The following is a 16,060-nucleotide window of genomic DNA, read 5'->3' on the forward strand; positions in this document are numbered from 1 at the left end:
CTTTCAAGCACCCAGGCAGTTCTCTTTGCCTAGGATAATCTTTCAGCAACTTTTAAGCTTCTTGAAGAGTAGATCACTCTATTTCATGTTATCAGTAAATCTGCTAAGCAGATTGTATGGAAGTTCAGTGGCTTTTTGCCCTTGAGCTCTCTCCAATCCACCTTCATCAGGTCTAGTGTGGGAGTCAGCACCGTGACAGCAGATACATCACACAGCCACACCCTCCTTGCTCCCCGCTGAAATGCCAGTGAGCATTAGCCTGCTTGTTCAGACACTGTTTTTTTTTTTTTTTTTTTTTTTTACTTCTTTTTCTCTTTTCTTTTCATCCCTCCACCTGAATGACCAGCTCAAGTTCTTCCCATGTGTGAAGGGGGCCTGTAATACCATCTCATCACTCAGTGACAGCTGACCACTCCCCAACCCACGCAGCAAGCTCTGATGACTATGACTCTCTGTCACATATCTCACACACCAGATTCACACCGGTGTCGTGGCCTGAATTTGCAGAGATTGATCTTGTCGCAATACATTGCTTTTAAACTGCAGAGACTAGAAATGCATACACTGTGTTTGTATACACACACACACACACACACACACACACACACACACACATATATATAAACAGTATATATATATTCTTTTCCCTCAAGCCCCTGAGTGGGCGTGTCTGTGTCAGTGCTTGATGGACAGCTCAGCCAGCAGGCTGATTTGCTTCAGAGATGCAGGGACACAAAGTAAACAAACATGCATTGGTTTCTACAGCTTTCAAGCCAATGGCCGTAGGTGACATAGTATAAAGAACTTTAAGGGTCTTATTTTCATGCGTTACATACTGCAGCCGGCTGATGTCTAGCTGTGATTGAATGGTGATGCTACTACTACTGTAACACCAAATACAGTTTGTGGGAAATGATTTCATTGGCTAGAGGCTGAAACAACACAGATTTTCTTCTCTGGAGGGAGAGTACAGGACGTGTGATTTAAACGAAACCGAAACATCTCTTTTGTTTGTTTGTTTTTATTTATGATTAGTTAGAAATTATTCATTGAATCAACATACCACAATAACACAATAATATCATACAATTCAAAGGAAGAGTTGACAATCAAGCCCCACTTTATCACAGGGATAATGTAAGGCTAACTCGCCCAATAACAAATAATGAATTGCAAAGTAGTTGCATATTTACTGTTACATAATGTTTACACAATAAAAGTGTGATAGCATAAAGCAGCAGTTTTTCCGCAGAGAAAAAAACAAAAAGGATCCAGTATTATTTTCCCAGTTGGGAGGTGGAGATAATTGTGCAGTGATTACCAGTGTGGATAAATGGAGGTATGAAAGAGGTGAATCTGGACATGTGGAAACTGCCTCCCCCTCACCCCAACCCCCCCACTAATGGCTATATAAGGCGGTGTAATCCATCAGGTTCTTGTTCTGTAGCGGCTGCTCTTTTGCTCTGCACCATCCATACAGGATCATCCTTGTTTTTTCACGCGTATAGACAAAAGATATGCTCCGACATATTGGAATAAATGCTCTTACACGCTGAACAAGCTTCTCAAAATGTTCATCAACATTTCCATTTCCATTTTCATACACAGCCTCTATTTCTAATGTTTCCTCCTCCAGCTCACTCGCACACACGCGCGCACACACACACACACACACACACACACACACACACACACACACACACACAGTCTCACACACGTCTAAAAGACTTGTTGGGGTGCCAAGTGTCGAGGATATAGCACTAATTAGAGATTGGTCTCTTCAGGGGGGTCTCTCCTTTTAATGATCACCCTACTAATCAAAGCTCCTTTTCCATTTCCTTGTCTTTTTTTTTCTTTCTTTGTTCATTGGTGCTCTACCACATCCAGCCACACACACCAAACTAAACACCCTTGTTCTTTTCTCTCCACCCTCTGCCCCCCCCACACACACACACCCCTCACACCCCACACACACACACACACACACACACACACACACACACACACAGCCGCCCCTCATCCCTCTGTTCTCCTCCATAATTTCAAGGTCCTTGAAAATCAAGACATATTTTAGAAGGTGCAATTAGGTTATTTCTGCTCTAGTTGCTGCTATGTTCCACAAAAATGTATTTAATTTTGTTTTGCCTAGGCTGCACTTGTCTTTTCTCCCTCTGTTGGCTTGTCCCACGTGGGTAGCAGTCTGGATGAGCGCCAAGTCCTTGCACCTGTCCCTCAAAGAGAGACAAACACACGCATGCACGAACACAGACAGAAGAACAAGTGCACACACACACACGCACTCGCACTCGCATAGCATCCTGCATTGTCAAGGTTATAAGATAGCATAGCTGCTCCCCAGTAGGAGGGAGAGAGAAAACGTGATGGAGACAGAAAGGAGACACCAGGGAGGAGATTGAATAAGTACGAGAAGGGAGCACAAAGAGAGCAGACAAGTGGTTGAAAGAAAAAGAGGGCTGTTGAGAAATGGAACCTGTAATGATGGTATGGGAGACTCATGAGCGCCAGCGGAGGGAAATGATAGGAAAAGAAAAAAAAATGAAGGAGCTGAGGAGAGAATTCAGAGAAAGAGAGATGGTAGGCTGCGTGTCCTCCCCCATCCTTAGGCACATGCTATTCAAAGCCCCGTAATTTGTGTCATTAATTAAAAAGCTGATGGGATGGAGTTAAGGGGTTTGCACTCTGAAACTCCTTGGCTGAGAGAGAGCCAATGGAGAACAAAAAAGAGATGGTGGGGTGTGTGTGTGTGTGTGGGGGGGGGGGGGGGGCTTGGATGGATATTGCAAAAAATATTGCAGCCATTCCGCCATGAATCTCTATTAGCGGCTAATGATACCATTCTGATACCTCTCAACCATTAGTGTGAAATTGGGAATCGTTAATTATTCAAATGAAAATCCATACAGCTGCCGCTCACATGACGGGGGCCTTTGCTCACAGCAGCTAAAGGTCTCCATTGTCAGCTGCTCCGCATGTGTCTCAAGCAGCAACTAGACTACAATAAGTATGCAGAGTGACTTCTCAGGTGAAAATTAGATGAGAAATTATGCATAATCTGAACAAAGAGACTGCATTATAAATTGGCAGTTTCACAGGGTATGGTATAGCTGTAACATCAGAGTACTTCAGCATTTTTTGCTCACATTATGTGCACTGTCAAAGCAGAATTACGTGCACACAAGCCAAACTCTTTTTTTTTTTTTTTTTTTTTTTTGCATTTACTATAAGTTGTTGGCTGTAATGAGCAGCTGCTTCCTTCCTTCATTACTGTTAAAAAAAAAAAAAAAAAGGAAAAAATGTGTTATTTTAAAGGGGGAGGCCATACATGTAGGTTTGCCTGTTCATCTTATTAAATTTGCCACGACAGCTTGACCAATTAGATAAGCTGCAGAATCGGCCGCGTCGCCTTTTCCAGCTTCGTGTTTGGCAGCGGGAACCAGAGAGCAGCCAGACTGTTACAAGCTGCATGCACACGGATCAGTGAGTTATTGTGTTTTGCCCAAACCTGTTGCCAGAATTGGCTCCGACCTGGCCGCTGGATGTATTCACCTTTACTATGGCCTGGTGAAACACTTACTTGAAAAACACTTACAGGAAACCAACCTGAAAGATTGATGATGATAAAAAAAAAAAAAAAGAAACGGTTAAATATGTAATTTAAATAAAAAATATTGTATTGATTTAGAGGTGTTGAATGTTGCCGCCAGATTTTTTTTGTCCCTGAACCTATCCCTAAATAAAACAGTGTTGGGAAGTGAATGAGCAGCATTTTGGATGCCTTAGAGCAGGGCACTTAACCCCAAACTGCTCCAGTGGAGCTTCTCAGTGGCCAAAAGATAAGTCTGCCTGTATTGGCCGCTTCCAGGTGTGCTTGTGTGCAGGGTATTGGTGAAAAAGCGCATTCGTCTGTGATGAATCTATACCAGATAACAAACTGTTGCCAATCTGTGAGCCCAGGAGATCTGTGAATTTATAGGGGATTCTTTTTTTTTCTCTCTTTCTTTTTTTTTCCTCCTTTGCTAGTTGATGGCATTTCCTCTTCCTGGTTTGCTTTGGCATCCAAGGAATGGTGGTCACAGCTGGTTATCCTTTCCCTCAAGGAAAAACGTGCCAGACCTTCTCAAGTCTCTGCTGGTGCATCCAACTGTCACTGCAAAAAGCAGGATGATGAACCGTTTTCTTCCACCAGGTGACAGATGCCGCTGATCATCCATCAGATTGGTGCAATTAATTGTCAAATTCTAGCTTTATGAGTGGCAGCTGAAGCTGCACCCGCCCCTCAAGTCGCTGAGATGTCAAGAGCTTGCAGGGCCTCTCCAACTTAGGGTGCAGCCCCCAGACCCATCGTGAAATTGGTGTATTTTTTTTCTTTTTTCCCAAATTCTCTCAGTCCCATGTCTGCTTTTAAATAACTTGATGGCCACTCAATGCTCATCATCTCTTATTCAAATAATTAGCTCATCACCTCATTCGGTGTTTTAAAGTTGATTTCACTGAAGCACAAGCGCGTTGGAGAGCTGCGCGTCATTAGCGTTAACGTCGTCATTACACAATTCACTGGAGGATCTCTATTATTTGTATTCGTGTATACCTTCAAAACGATCGATACACAAGTGGACCATGAGTTTAAAAAAAAAAAAAAGAATTTAAAAAAAAGCTGTTGTTTGTGAAAAAGGATGATATCACGCAGATGGGGGAAACCGAAGGATGCGTGAAACTGTCCATTGCATATAATCCATTAAATGCTCCCCGTGTGCCCTTTAAATATCAACTCTTGGCTCAAGTGCTGTTGGGGCAGAAGCACAGACATGAGAAAATGTTTCATCAGAGCCTATCAGTGAGATACTCAAGGGTCTATTTTATGTTGTGAAAGAGGATGGTAACCCTTTCACGGAGAGAAGAGTAGCTCCAAAGAAACTCTTATTTTTTGATTCGTATTTATGGGCATATTTTTGACATCAGACTGGGGGACAAGGAGAAAGGAGAGAAAAGGATGAGAGAGCTAAGTGCTTTTTAGTTACTCAGTGACAGCCGTGACCAAAATCGTATTAAGGTCACAATGGGGGTGGTGGGGTGGAGTAAAGAAGCTTTTCAAATGAATCAATTCTCCGTCTCACTCTCACTGCTTTTCCCTTCGCTGCTCCTCTTTGTGCCTGCGACGCGGTAAACGTGGATATCCGAAGCCGGTGTAGCAGGTATATCTCTGCGCTATATGTAGTGAAACATGAGTGGACCTGACATGGACAAATTGGCTGGAGTGACCCGACAGGTGACCTCGCTGCATCCAGTGGCGTCTTCTGGTTCAAACAAAAGGGCCAGATGCGACAGTATAGCCCTTTAGAGTGGCATGTTTTTTGTTTTTTTTTTTCCTCGTCAGAGATTTCATCCACATCCTTTACTTCCTCCTCACACCATCTTCCCCGGCGATTGCGTAGCATACCACTTCTCACATCCCCGCCGCTAATGCCTTTTTCTATAGATCATTACCCCCCTCTCCCCTCGCCACTGTTAGCGATCGCTCAATCAGAAATGCCGGCCTCCCCGTGGTCCCTGTGGTGTGGCCGTTGCTCATGGGAGGTGAAGAGGCTTCGATCAGGGACGTTTGGCTGTTTACTTTGATTTGATCTACGGGGTCCACATGCAGTTCCGAGTTATTGGCAAATTTGAGTTGCCAGTAATGGTGGCTCAGCTTTAGCCCGGGGCTATTGTTGCTCAGGCTCGGTATGGACTTATCGTGTTTCAATGACAGCTGGAGTGTTTGCTGTTGATGAGGTGCAGTGCTGTACCTTTGTACAATTTTATGATCTGACAAACAGACTACTTGTTGAAAGCCTCTCCCCTCCCTGTTATTTTTCACTCTCTTGCTCTTTCCCCCTGCTCGACACAGCTCCAACTCATTCTCTGTTTTGCATTGGCTCAGTTCCTGGCATTAATATTGTTCTCCTCTAATAACTTTCCCATCTTTCAAACTTTACCCCCACCTACGCCTACCCACTGACCTCCATACCTCACTCTGTTGCACTCTCCATTTGGAGGAGAGGACTCTTGTAAGCCCTGGTAACAGAGGTTAATCCTCTCTTATTAGAACCGGGATTACTGGAGGGGAAGGGACAGGAGCAGGCTTGCTGAGTGGATGCTAACCCCTACTACAAATGGAAGAGACCAGCAAAATGCCGTGACTGACATAAAAAGCTTGTCCACAGAGGAAGTGATATATAGAGTTAAGATGTAATAGCCTAAGTGGTTTTTCAACAGGCCTTCAGTGTACTTGCTGTCAGAGTTGTAGAACCAAAATGGCTTTTACATTTCACTTAGATATTGAGTTATTCAAATTTGATAAAATAGGTCATACACGGAAGAAAACAACTTTCTTGCAAGTATATACTATAAGTGCATACTATATTTTAAAGCTGCATTAACCACTCATTTTTTGTAGAATAACAAAGGATCAAACTACAACATGTAACATGGAAGAGATCACTCATAGGGAATTAAATACTTGTATCTGCATTTATTCCAAGCTCTGTGGTGTGTTTTTAGCATTTTTCAACTCATTGCTCTGTTTTCTGTGGCCTGCAGCTGTAATGTTTCGGCTCGTTCGCACTGCTTCAGTCGGTTTCTTTACTAGCGACAGCAGCAGGCAGACGCTGAACCCACTGAACGCTAACTGCCCGATATGAAAAAAAAAGAAAAGCAAATGCATTAGACATGGTTTGCGGAGACCAAAGCAGAGCTAAAGCACATTGAACGCCGGACTTGCCAGGTGGTCAGACTAATGCTAATGTCGCTCAGTGTTGTGTAAATACTGTTTGCTAACCTGTTAGCCATACCTGCTTTATTTGGTCTTTTCAGCCGGTTCTGCTACCCCCAGATGGACAAAAAGAAATCCATTCATCACTGATGTTATCTCGTTACAAAGGTGTGTAGCTACACGCTAGCTTCGTCAGTCAGATGATAAATGATAAAGGATTATCAGTTTGAGACTACAGCGCTGTGCCGTGTGAAATATACCCGATTTGCATGTGAGTCCGTTTTTTTTTTTTTTCTCCCAGTTGTGCCTTAAATTCAAAAGCTCGCTGCCATATGTTTGAATGTTTTATATGACTGTAGAAAAAGTCCTGCGCTGTACATCTGTTTTACACATTCCCATCCCTCGGCCATCTATGCAAGAAAACAAAACAAAAAACATGTCGTATTATTTAAAACCTGATTGATCTGTCTTTTTCCTACAGGCTCGTGTGTGATCCGGTTCTTTTCTCTAAAAGCTTACAGTATGATAAAACTCCACTAACCTCCTGTTGTACTTTTGTGTGACTGTGACTGTAAAATAAAGACAGTTATCACTCTATTAACCTGTTCTTTAATATATTTTTTTTTCTTTCCTTCTCTCCCCTTCATGCCTAAAAATAGAAGTGGAACAAAAAGGTAACTAAATGCCAACAACTTTTCATTTTTCACCTGCCACCCACCTTCATTTGGGTATATGCTTGCTTTTTTTTTTTTTTTTTTCTACTTTGGTGACGGGTTGCTGAAGCAGGTTTCTGACATTTTGTAGGTTCATGCTCATTGTATGGTTCATTGGTGTGGTTTAACATGTCATTCATGGGGAAAATGAAATTGCTCAGTGAAAGTGTATTAGAAAATAGACCAAACCGCCACGATTCTTTCTTTCGTTCGGTAGTGTCCATGCTGCAGCATCTAGAACAACTCCTATCCTCATTCCTTGTTCTTCATCAGCATCACAGGCTGACAGGACATTGCCACATTTATGACCGCTCTTTTGGGCGAGGTCATTACAGACCTGCTCCCCGCTGAACTCCCGTAACGCTGTGATGTTTTTCCTCCCTGTAATAACTGAAGCTTATTCCAGCTCTGCTTTATCAGCTGCATAATATTAAAGCAGAGGGCTATACAGGGTGATCAATAGCTTGTCCAATGAGCTGTCAGCATTTTTGATTATATCTCTAACATGATGATGGCTATAACCTTCAGGGACTCACCAGCCAATACTGGAGATGGATCATAGCAGTCATATTCTTACCTTATCAGCAGTGCATGATGCTTGCAGAACATATGCTAAATCTTCACTCGTGCCCCAGGAGCTTTGTGTTTATTGCATGAGTGGGAAACATGTCCCTTTGTCAGATGTTAAATATAAAGCTGGATTGAAGTCAAAGATGGGAAAGGAATCATTAAACCAGAGTCAAGAGTTCTGCTTTAACAGCTATGCAATAAATTTCAGGTTTCATGGAAGTCATTAATTAATGACGTATCCCTGAAATGTGTGGCAAAGAGAATGAGAAATGAAGGTGAAGGGGGAGTTGAAAACATTTTGTAGAAATGACTGTGCTGCTGCAGTAATTTTTTTTTCTTTTTTTTTTTATGTCAATTCCCCATGAAAGCCATGATTGCTTTTGTATCACTTCTCTAATATCTTTCATTTGCTGCTCCATCTCTGTGCTTACATCCTTCAAAAAAAAAAAAAAGAAGCATATTTTACAAACCTCCTCAGAGTCCCCGTGTGCTGCCAGTACAAACCTTGCCCACTCTGACCTTCTACCTCAGCACATCTCGCCTTTTTCAACCGTAGAAACAGCCCTCTTAGCATTTAGCAGAGCAACCGCTGAGATGTGTGCTGAGGCGCTATGTCAACGGGACGCATCTTGCCACATTTTTCACCTGCAGGTAGACAACATGTTTAATCTTAAGAGATTACAAGGGGAAAGAAGCCTTTGTTTTCGCTGTCTCTTTCTCCTATTTCTCCTCGGAGCGCACTGCTTTTACCCCTCGACGGATCTGCGGCTAGAACCTGTCAGCGCTGTGTCAGGCTTCTGGCCCATTACAGTGAAAGGAGCCTTCACACACACTCTTTGTTTGTATTTACGATTTATTCTGGGCCCAAACCTGTGGGAAAAAAAAAGAAGGAAAACTGCACTGTCTGAATTATTTATTGTTCCTTGTCAGACTTGCACTTTGGCCATCTGTTTACAAAAATTTTAAGTTTAATTTAAATCCTTATCCTACTATGGATTTGTAGTCACTGTAATCCTGAATTCAGATGTCATCTTTTTAGAGAGACAGAAAATTACAATTGCCTCCGTCTCAGATAATCCATAATGAGCAGAAATTAGCTTTCGCAAACGGAGCCCACTATTGACCTGCTCCAGCTGTATTGCCTTGGCCTAGCTTTATCAGATTTGAGTACAAACCAGTTCACATATAATTAGTTTACTGTGTGTGGTGTCGTAAATCATGCTGCAGACTAAAAATGTCATGTGGATGAAATAATGGACAGGCCATCATTATATAGATGATGTAATTACTGTATTTTTCTCTTTTAGTTTTCTTTCCCCTAAAGGGCTGCTTCAACCAATAATTGAAGTGTAGCTGTTTATCAAAATCTTTTAATTTGAGATTTGTGTGTTTAATACTCTATATTTAGAAATACCACTAGGGTGTTTTAATGAAGAAAAGAATGACACTTCTTCGTTCCTGGTGCAATTATATTTAATTTGGTAGAAATGTAGAGAAAAGCTATTCTCACAAAGGAAACAACCTGAGGACACCTGAAATAACTGTGTGTTTCTGTGCATGTGGGTAAGTCAGTCCGTGTTAACCCTCTGATTTGTATCTGCTTTATATTAAGTCAGAAGTGATAACCCTCACTTAATCTATTCACCTCTCCTTGCAAGCTCTAAGTGTGTTCATTCAATGACACTGTAGCTAATTGCCTTGAGGATCAGAGACTGAATCAGAAGTATCTTACACAAAAACTGTAACAAATGACTGAAACAAAAGAACACTTAATATATGTGTAGTGATCAGTTCTGCATTTAAAGTATACCAGATCAGAGTATGAGGGTATGACTCGACACCTTGGTCCTTCACAGTGGAGAAGACAGAGATATAAACCTCACTGTTGTTGCATTCAGTTGCCTCTTTCATTTATTGATGTACAATACCTGCCAATGTAACTCTGTACTTGTTTTTCCCCTATTTTGGCTCCTCAGTATTCCTGTGCCCAGGGCTTCTGCGCAGGGTGTACCAGAGCGAGCACCTCTTTGAATCGGACCACCAGTCTGGAGCCTGGTGCAAAGACCCACTCCAAGCCTCCGATAAGATCTACTACATGCCCTGGACGCCCTATCGCACCGATACGTTGACCGAATACTCCTCCAAAGAAGACTTCATCGCCGGAAGGCCAACGACGACCTACAAACTCCCGCATCGTGTCGACGGGACTGGCTTCGTGGTCTACGATGGGGCGCTCTTCTTCAACAAGGAGCGCACGCGCAATATTGTCAAGTTTGACCTGCGGACTCGTATCAAGAGCGGCGAGGCCATCATCGCCAACGCCAACTACCACGACACGTCTCCATATCGCTGGGGAGGGAAGTCAGACATCGACTTGGCCGTCGACGAGAACGGCCTTTGGGTGATTTACGCCACCGAGCAGAACAACGGGCGGATCGTCATCAGCCAACTCAACCCCTACACGCTGCGTGTTGAGGGGACCTGGGACACGGCTTACGACAAGCGTTCGGCGTCCAACGCCTTCATGATCTGTGGAATCCTCTACGTGGTGAAGTCAGTGTACGAGGACGATGACAATGAGGCGACAGGAAACAAGATCGACTACATCTACAACACAGAGCTAAGTAAAGACGGGTTTCTGGACATCCCTTTCCCCAACTCCTATCAGTACATCGCCGCTGTGGATTATAACCCCAGAGACAACCTGCTGTATGTTTGGAACAATTACCACGTGGTGAAGTACTCTCTGGACTTTGGAGCGTTGGACAACAGACTTGGTAAGACCAGCTTTATTTATTCTTTCACTTAATATTCATAAGATTCAAGTCAGTACAACTTAGTGTTTCAGAGAAGGTCTACTGCCGCCCTTAGAACTAACTACATTTTTAGCCTTGCTGCTTGAAAGGCTCTAAGAATAGCAAAAATCCTCAACATGTTGTTTGTTCTGCCCAACACTTTTGTGTCGTGGGCTGTAAAGAACAGCTTGGCACTGCAAGTTTCCTGTTTTTTGTCAAGTATAAATTCATAATTTAAAAATACATATGCGTACATCTCAAGGAAGTGTAGGCTGGTGACAGTTGGCTATACAGTGTGTAAGGCTGCTCAGTGTGTCACCAATATGGAAGTGAAACACACAAGTTCTGTAGATAGCAAAGAAACATAACGGACATTTTTTACATCCACATGATGCGTTTTTTTTTTTTTCTTTCAGTTTTCACGTAACAATGGTATGAGAGAGTTGTCTGGCACAAAAAAAAAGATAACTAAATTAACTTAGATTCCTCAGTGTATGAAACATTGGTTGTTTAACACGGAGAATTCTTCACATTTTGTTGTTTTTTTTTAGCCGCAAGCTTAAGTCTTTCACTGTCTCTCTCTCTCGCTGGTGCCTTTGCAAAAGAACAAGGACTGCTCACATTAAACTTCCCTAAAACTCTTTTGAAAAGTCTAATTTCTCCACTCCATTGTTCTTTTTATAAATTGGCGCTTGTTGGGAAGCATGAAACGGGAAAAAAACGAACCCGTTTTGACACACCAAGGTAATTCTTTGCGCTATCTCATCAACAGCTCTAGTCAAAAATGTCACAAGTTATTTGACTGTGAAGTCCCTACCTCTGCTTTCTCCTCTGGAGCTTTCTCTACCTGCCGCTTGCCAGTTTAATTTGTTTTCCTTAGCTGGCTGCTACTCTACCCCAAATCTTTTTTTTTTTTCTTCTTCTTCGTTTTTTTTTTTTTTTTTTTATACACAGCGTCCTGCTTCAACACACATCCGTAATATATTCATTCATTCAGTGACCGTTCCTACAGTGTTTGGTTTTGATGATACACGGCTACCCATAATGTAATTTGTTGTAGTTAAGGAGAGTGAAATTGTGTTGTTATGTGCTTTCTGTATTGAATGATTGTCCATCAATTTTTAACAGTGGCACACAATGATCACACGCACTTGCATGTGCACACACGCACACACACACACACACACACACACATACTCTCACACATGCAAATGCGAATTCTCTGTACTACACTTCCTGGTGAGATGTTGAGTTGTGTGTTTGGCTTTTGTTGCGCGGAATAGGCTGCCTTCCAAAGAGTCTGCTGCATGAATATAGATAGTAAAATGTTGCATTAAGTGGATGGATGGAGTCAGAGAACAAATATAAATGTCAGATAAACAGACTGATAAGGAATGAAAGAGTGATTGAATGGACTCCGGAGTAATAAACAATTTAGTCTGATCAACTGCTGGACCAAATACAGAAACAGAGGATGCAGAGTTATTCTGGTTAAAGCAAGCGTTGTTAGCGGCGCGCGTTTCCCACAATATTGTCTCCTGAGGAGCCTAATTTTGAGACGGTAGGATAGTTGCAACAAAATTGTTGGAATGAGCCTCACTGTCAACCACTTCACGGCGCACAAATTAGCCGGTGTTTGCTGCTGCATCATATTGTTGTATTGCTCCATTTATGTCCTTCTCCGGTGAGGATGCGTAAAGATCAGAGAGAAAAATGTGACTCAGGCAAAGTGGAAATATCATTCACAGAAAAGCCACGACGACAGTGGCTGCTGGAAGAGAGAGCCACAGATGTGTAGAGGATGATGGAGGGTGTGGTGCAGATATTATGTGCTAGAACGAAAAAAAAAAAGCAGTTGTGAAAGTTTGACCACAAGCAAAGGAACTGAATCAAAACAGGAAAGTGTTTTTTTTTTTTTTTTTCCTTCCAACTGACAAAACCTTGATAATCTGAAGCTGATGCAGTCATTCAGGAAATTTGGTGAGATAAACCAGCAAGCCGACATACCATGTAGAGCCTAAAGCCAGTGGAGTACTTCCCTTTTGCTGCAAATATAAGCTTCTGAATTTTGATTCAGTGTCATGATCACAGTGCCTGTTAACACTCCCAGAAAGGTGTCAGTCTCTGATCGCTCCTAACACAGGCTCATTTCCACCTCCATGAGCATGCGTGACCTGCCATACCAGTGGAGCATGGTATTTGGGCAACAGAGCAGGATAGACGCGGCCAGACCCACAGCTGGGGCCCCGGTGCCGGATGCCAAACCACATGGGCCAGGGCACAACACATGCGACAGCATATTAGACAGGGGCAGGGTAATGATATCTGGACTTCAAAATTTCCTGTTGTGTCTTTTTGAATGATTTTTTTTTCTTTTTTGATCCTTTGAAAAACAGGCTGTTTGGGCTCTGGGCTTGCCCCCCCCCCCTTTCCGAAAGAACTGGGAAGAACATTTGTTGATATTCATGACAATAAACTTCTGCATTTAGAATACCTCCCACAAGAATCCTGTGCTAATCTGTATACTTGCTGCAGTCTCTTCACCAGACAGAGCCCAAACAGCCTGTTTTCAAGGACAGATGATCTATGCCCGAGAGTGCTTCCATGACAACTCCCATTGATAATTAAATTCACTGAATTGGTGATAAAAAAAAATGTGCTTCACAGACTGCTGTTAGCATGCAGATATAAAGACTGTCTTACATCATTCCCCTTTTCGTGATCAGATTGAATGCAGAACATGCGAGGCCAAGGGGAATAAATTGCTCCGTGGTCCTAACATAAAAATAGCCACAGCATATACAGCACTTGAATAGTCAGTAGTATTCAGGAAGAGGAATTAAATTTTTACAAAAGTCTGACTTTTGTCATGTCAGTAAATCAAAATGATTGCAAACTCACTTACAAGGGGCACCATGACCTCTGTGGAGGACGCTGATCATCCGACAGTTGTGAAAGTGTATTTATCTCCCAACTGTCCGTGATCCAGACTTCCATCGCGTGAGGCGTGAGGTTCAGCTCGTTCCCGCTCCACCGTCGGACAGCTGGGGAGACACAGAGGTTTGCGGGCCGGCAGCTCTCAGTGGAGAAAAGCTGCACGGAGTCAGCGTCGAGATAGCAAGCAGCAGAATTGCTACTGACCAGGAAATCACCCTTGGAAAGAAAAAAAATATCAAAACCACAGTACATCACATCATCCGAAAACAATGTTGTATACCCGAAAGCACGTCACTGCTCAACAAGCCGTCCACCTGTCTATTCTTCAAACATGCTTATCCTGTGCAGGGTCACAGCTTAACAAGCCATCTGAGGCAGATACATCAGCCAAGAATCATCTCCGAATTTGGGCGGTATGCTTATTACAGTCATCTTAGTGATGTGGACGAAAACACACTTTACGTATACTTTAAAAATAGGCACATTAACTGCTATACATTCTCCCTTTCCAAAATGATATCCAACATAGCCGGTTTGCCACAGAATGATATGTTGCTGTACATTTCCTTGGTGTATTACATCCTCATCTTTGGATTATTATGATTTCCCACCATGTTTTACCAGGGATACACAGACCCCATCCACTGGATCAGCATCTGTTTTAATATTGACCTTATTAAGTGGATTGGGTATTGGAAAGATGAGAGCCATCCACATCAATTACAGTTTCTGTGTCACTTTAATTCTAAAATTCTCTGTTTTCACTACCAGTTCCATTCATTGAGTCACAGCGGGACACCGGATCAGTCTGAAAAGCTTCATAGACCGGCCTCATGTAACGATGCATAAAAATGAGCATTATGCGCTTTTTAAATTTGGGAAGACAGTGCTTATATTGGATGAGCTGGAATTCAGGCATTGTAATCTGTATCGCTGCGTTACTAATAGTATAAGTAACAAAACTTAAACAATTTTTTTTTTTTTTCAACACTTACTTAAGCTTCCAGGGCCATAGTTACATACAGTATTTTTCTTTAAACTTGACAGGAGAAATTACTCCTGGCCCTCACCTTTACCAGACTTAAGCTGCCGCTGTGAGCTCGAGGCACCAGCTGCATCGGCTCCACAGGGCTGCAAAGACAAGGGCAGCCACATGAGAAAATGTGCCTCAGTCTCTCACACCTGCTGCTGCTGCCGCCGCCGCCGCCGTCTGCAGCACTGGTGTGCCGTTTTCAAGATAAAGAGTCTGTGCTGCTTATTAACATTTTCCTAGGTTCACGCCCACATTATCGCACTCGTTACACTACTTACAATGATGTGTTTACTAGTTATATATATAAACGCAGAGACAGATTCGCAGTGATTTCTATCATTCAAGTCGAGTGTTTACAGAATAGAGTGATCAGTGTCTATCAGTGTGTTGATACTTCCCCAACATTCCTCTTTGAAGCGCTCCCCTTCATCTCACATTTCAGCGAGACAAACCTCTGATGCCTGAATGTGCCGCCGTAGGAGTGATTCTTTTGTTGACTCATAATTGGTGCATAGGATGCGGCGCAGTGGGTGTCATAGATACATTCGCTGTCTGGTAGTCCTGTAATTCTGCCACATGTTGCCATCTGGCCGGGGCACGGTGCCAGGCCCGCTGGCGTGGAGCAAGCCCGCAGACGTGGCGCTCCCCCCCCAACCTTCATGCCGAAAAAACAGCCGATGTTTTGGACGCTCGGGCCCCGTCTTGGCTCTCTTTGGAAGTGTCTGACACGTGCTAAATTGATTAAGACCGTCTAAGCAGTAGATGCAGGCTGGCAGAGTCTGGTGGAGATAATCTGAGTGTGACTCAGTGTGCTCAAAGGCACAAACCGTTGTGTTGTTTCTGCTAACCTTCCAATACCTCTCATTTCTTTTGATTGACATACTCTGACATGCTATTATACAGGTTCAAGTGACACCCCACAGTTGTCATGCGTCATCACAGATTAGTTTCTTTCTTGATTACAAAGCTTAAAGGAATATCTTGCTGAGCAATTCAAACTAAATGCTGCTATTCTGCAGAAAAAAAGAAAAAAAAGAAGCAGCCTTTTGCATGCTGCATGAAGCCCTTTTTGATGTCAAGGCTTAGGAATGTAGGCTACATGCTTATTTGCAGGCTACGCACTTATCACATGCCTGGTGCACCTCTTGCAGAGGGCAATTTTGTTCGAGGGAAAGTGCGAGGCTTAGGATTATAGTTTAGAATGATTTTTCTAACACACGCACACACACGCGCGCGCACACAA

General features: G+C 42.9%; 1 protein-coding gene across 15 annotated transcripts in view; it reads left to right on the plus strand.

Annotated features, from left to right (window-relative positions):
* The window catches only part of LOC130164395 (adhesion G protein-coupled receptor L3-like), a 211,003-nt gene that overhangs the window by 117,287 nt on the left and 77,656 nt on the right, over positions 1–16,060 (plus strand). For 10 of the 15 annotated variants that reach the window (XM_056369102.1, XM_056369103.1, XM_056369098.1 and 7 more), the window contains 2 exons: positions 7,429–7,442; positions 10,019–10,829. In XM_056369102.1, coding sequence (XP_056225077.1) covers positions 7,429–7,442; positions 10,019–10,829 — 825 coding nt within the window. The remainder of the gene's footprint in view (positions 1–7,428; positions 7,443–10,018; positions 10,830–16,060) is intronic. The other 5 variants (XM_056369106.1, XM_056369107.1, XM_056369097.1 and 2 more) reach the window with 1 other exon arrangement.

The sequence above is a fragment of the Seriola aureovittata genome, chromosome 23, assembly GCF_021018895.1.
Source record: "Seriola aureovittata isolate HTS-2021-v1 ecotype China chromosome 23, ASM2101889v1, whole genome shotgun sequence".
Classification (NCBI taxonomy): Eukaryota; Metazoa; Chordata; class Actinopteri; order Carangiformes; family Carangidae; genus Seriola; species Seriola aureovittata.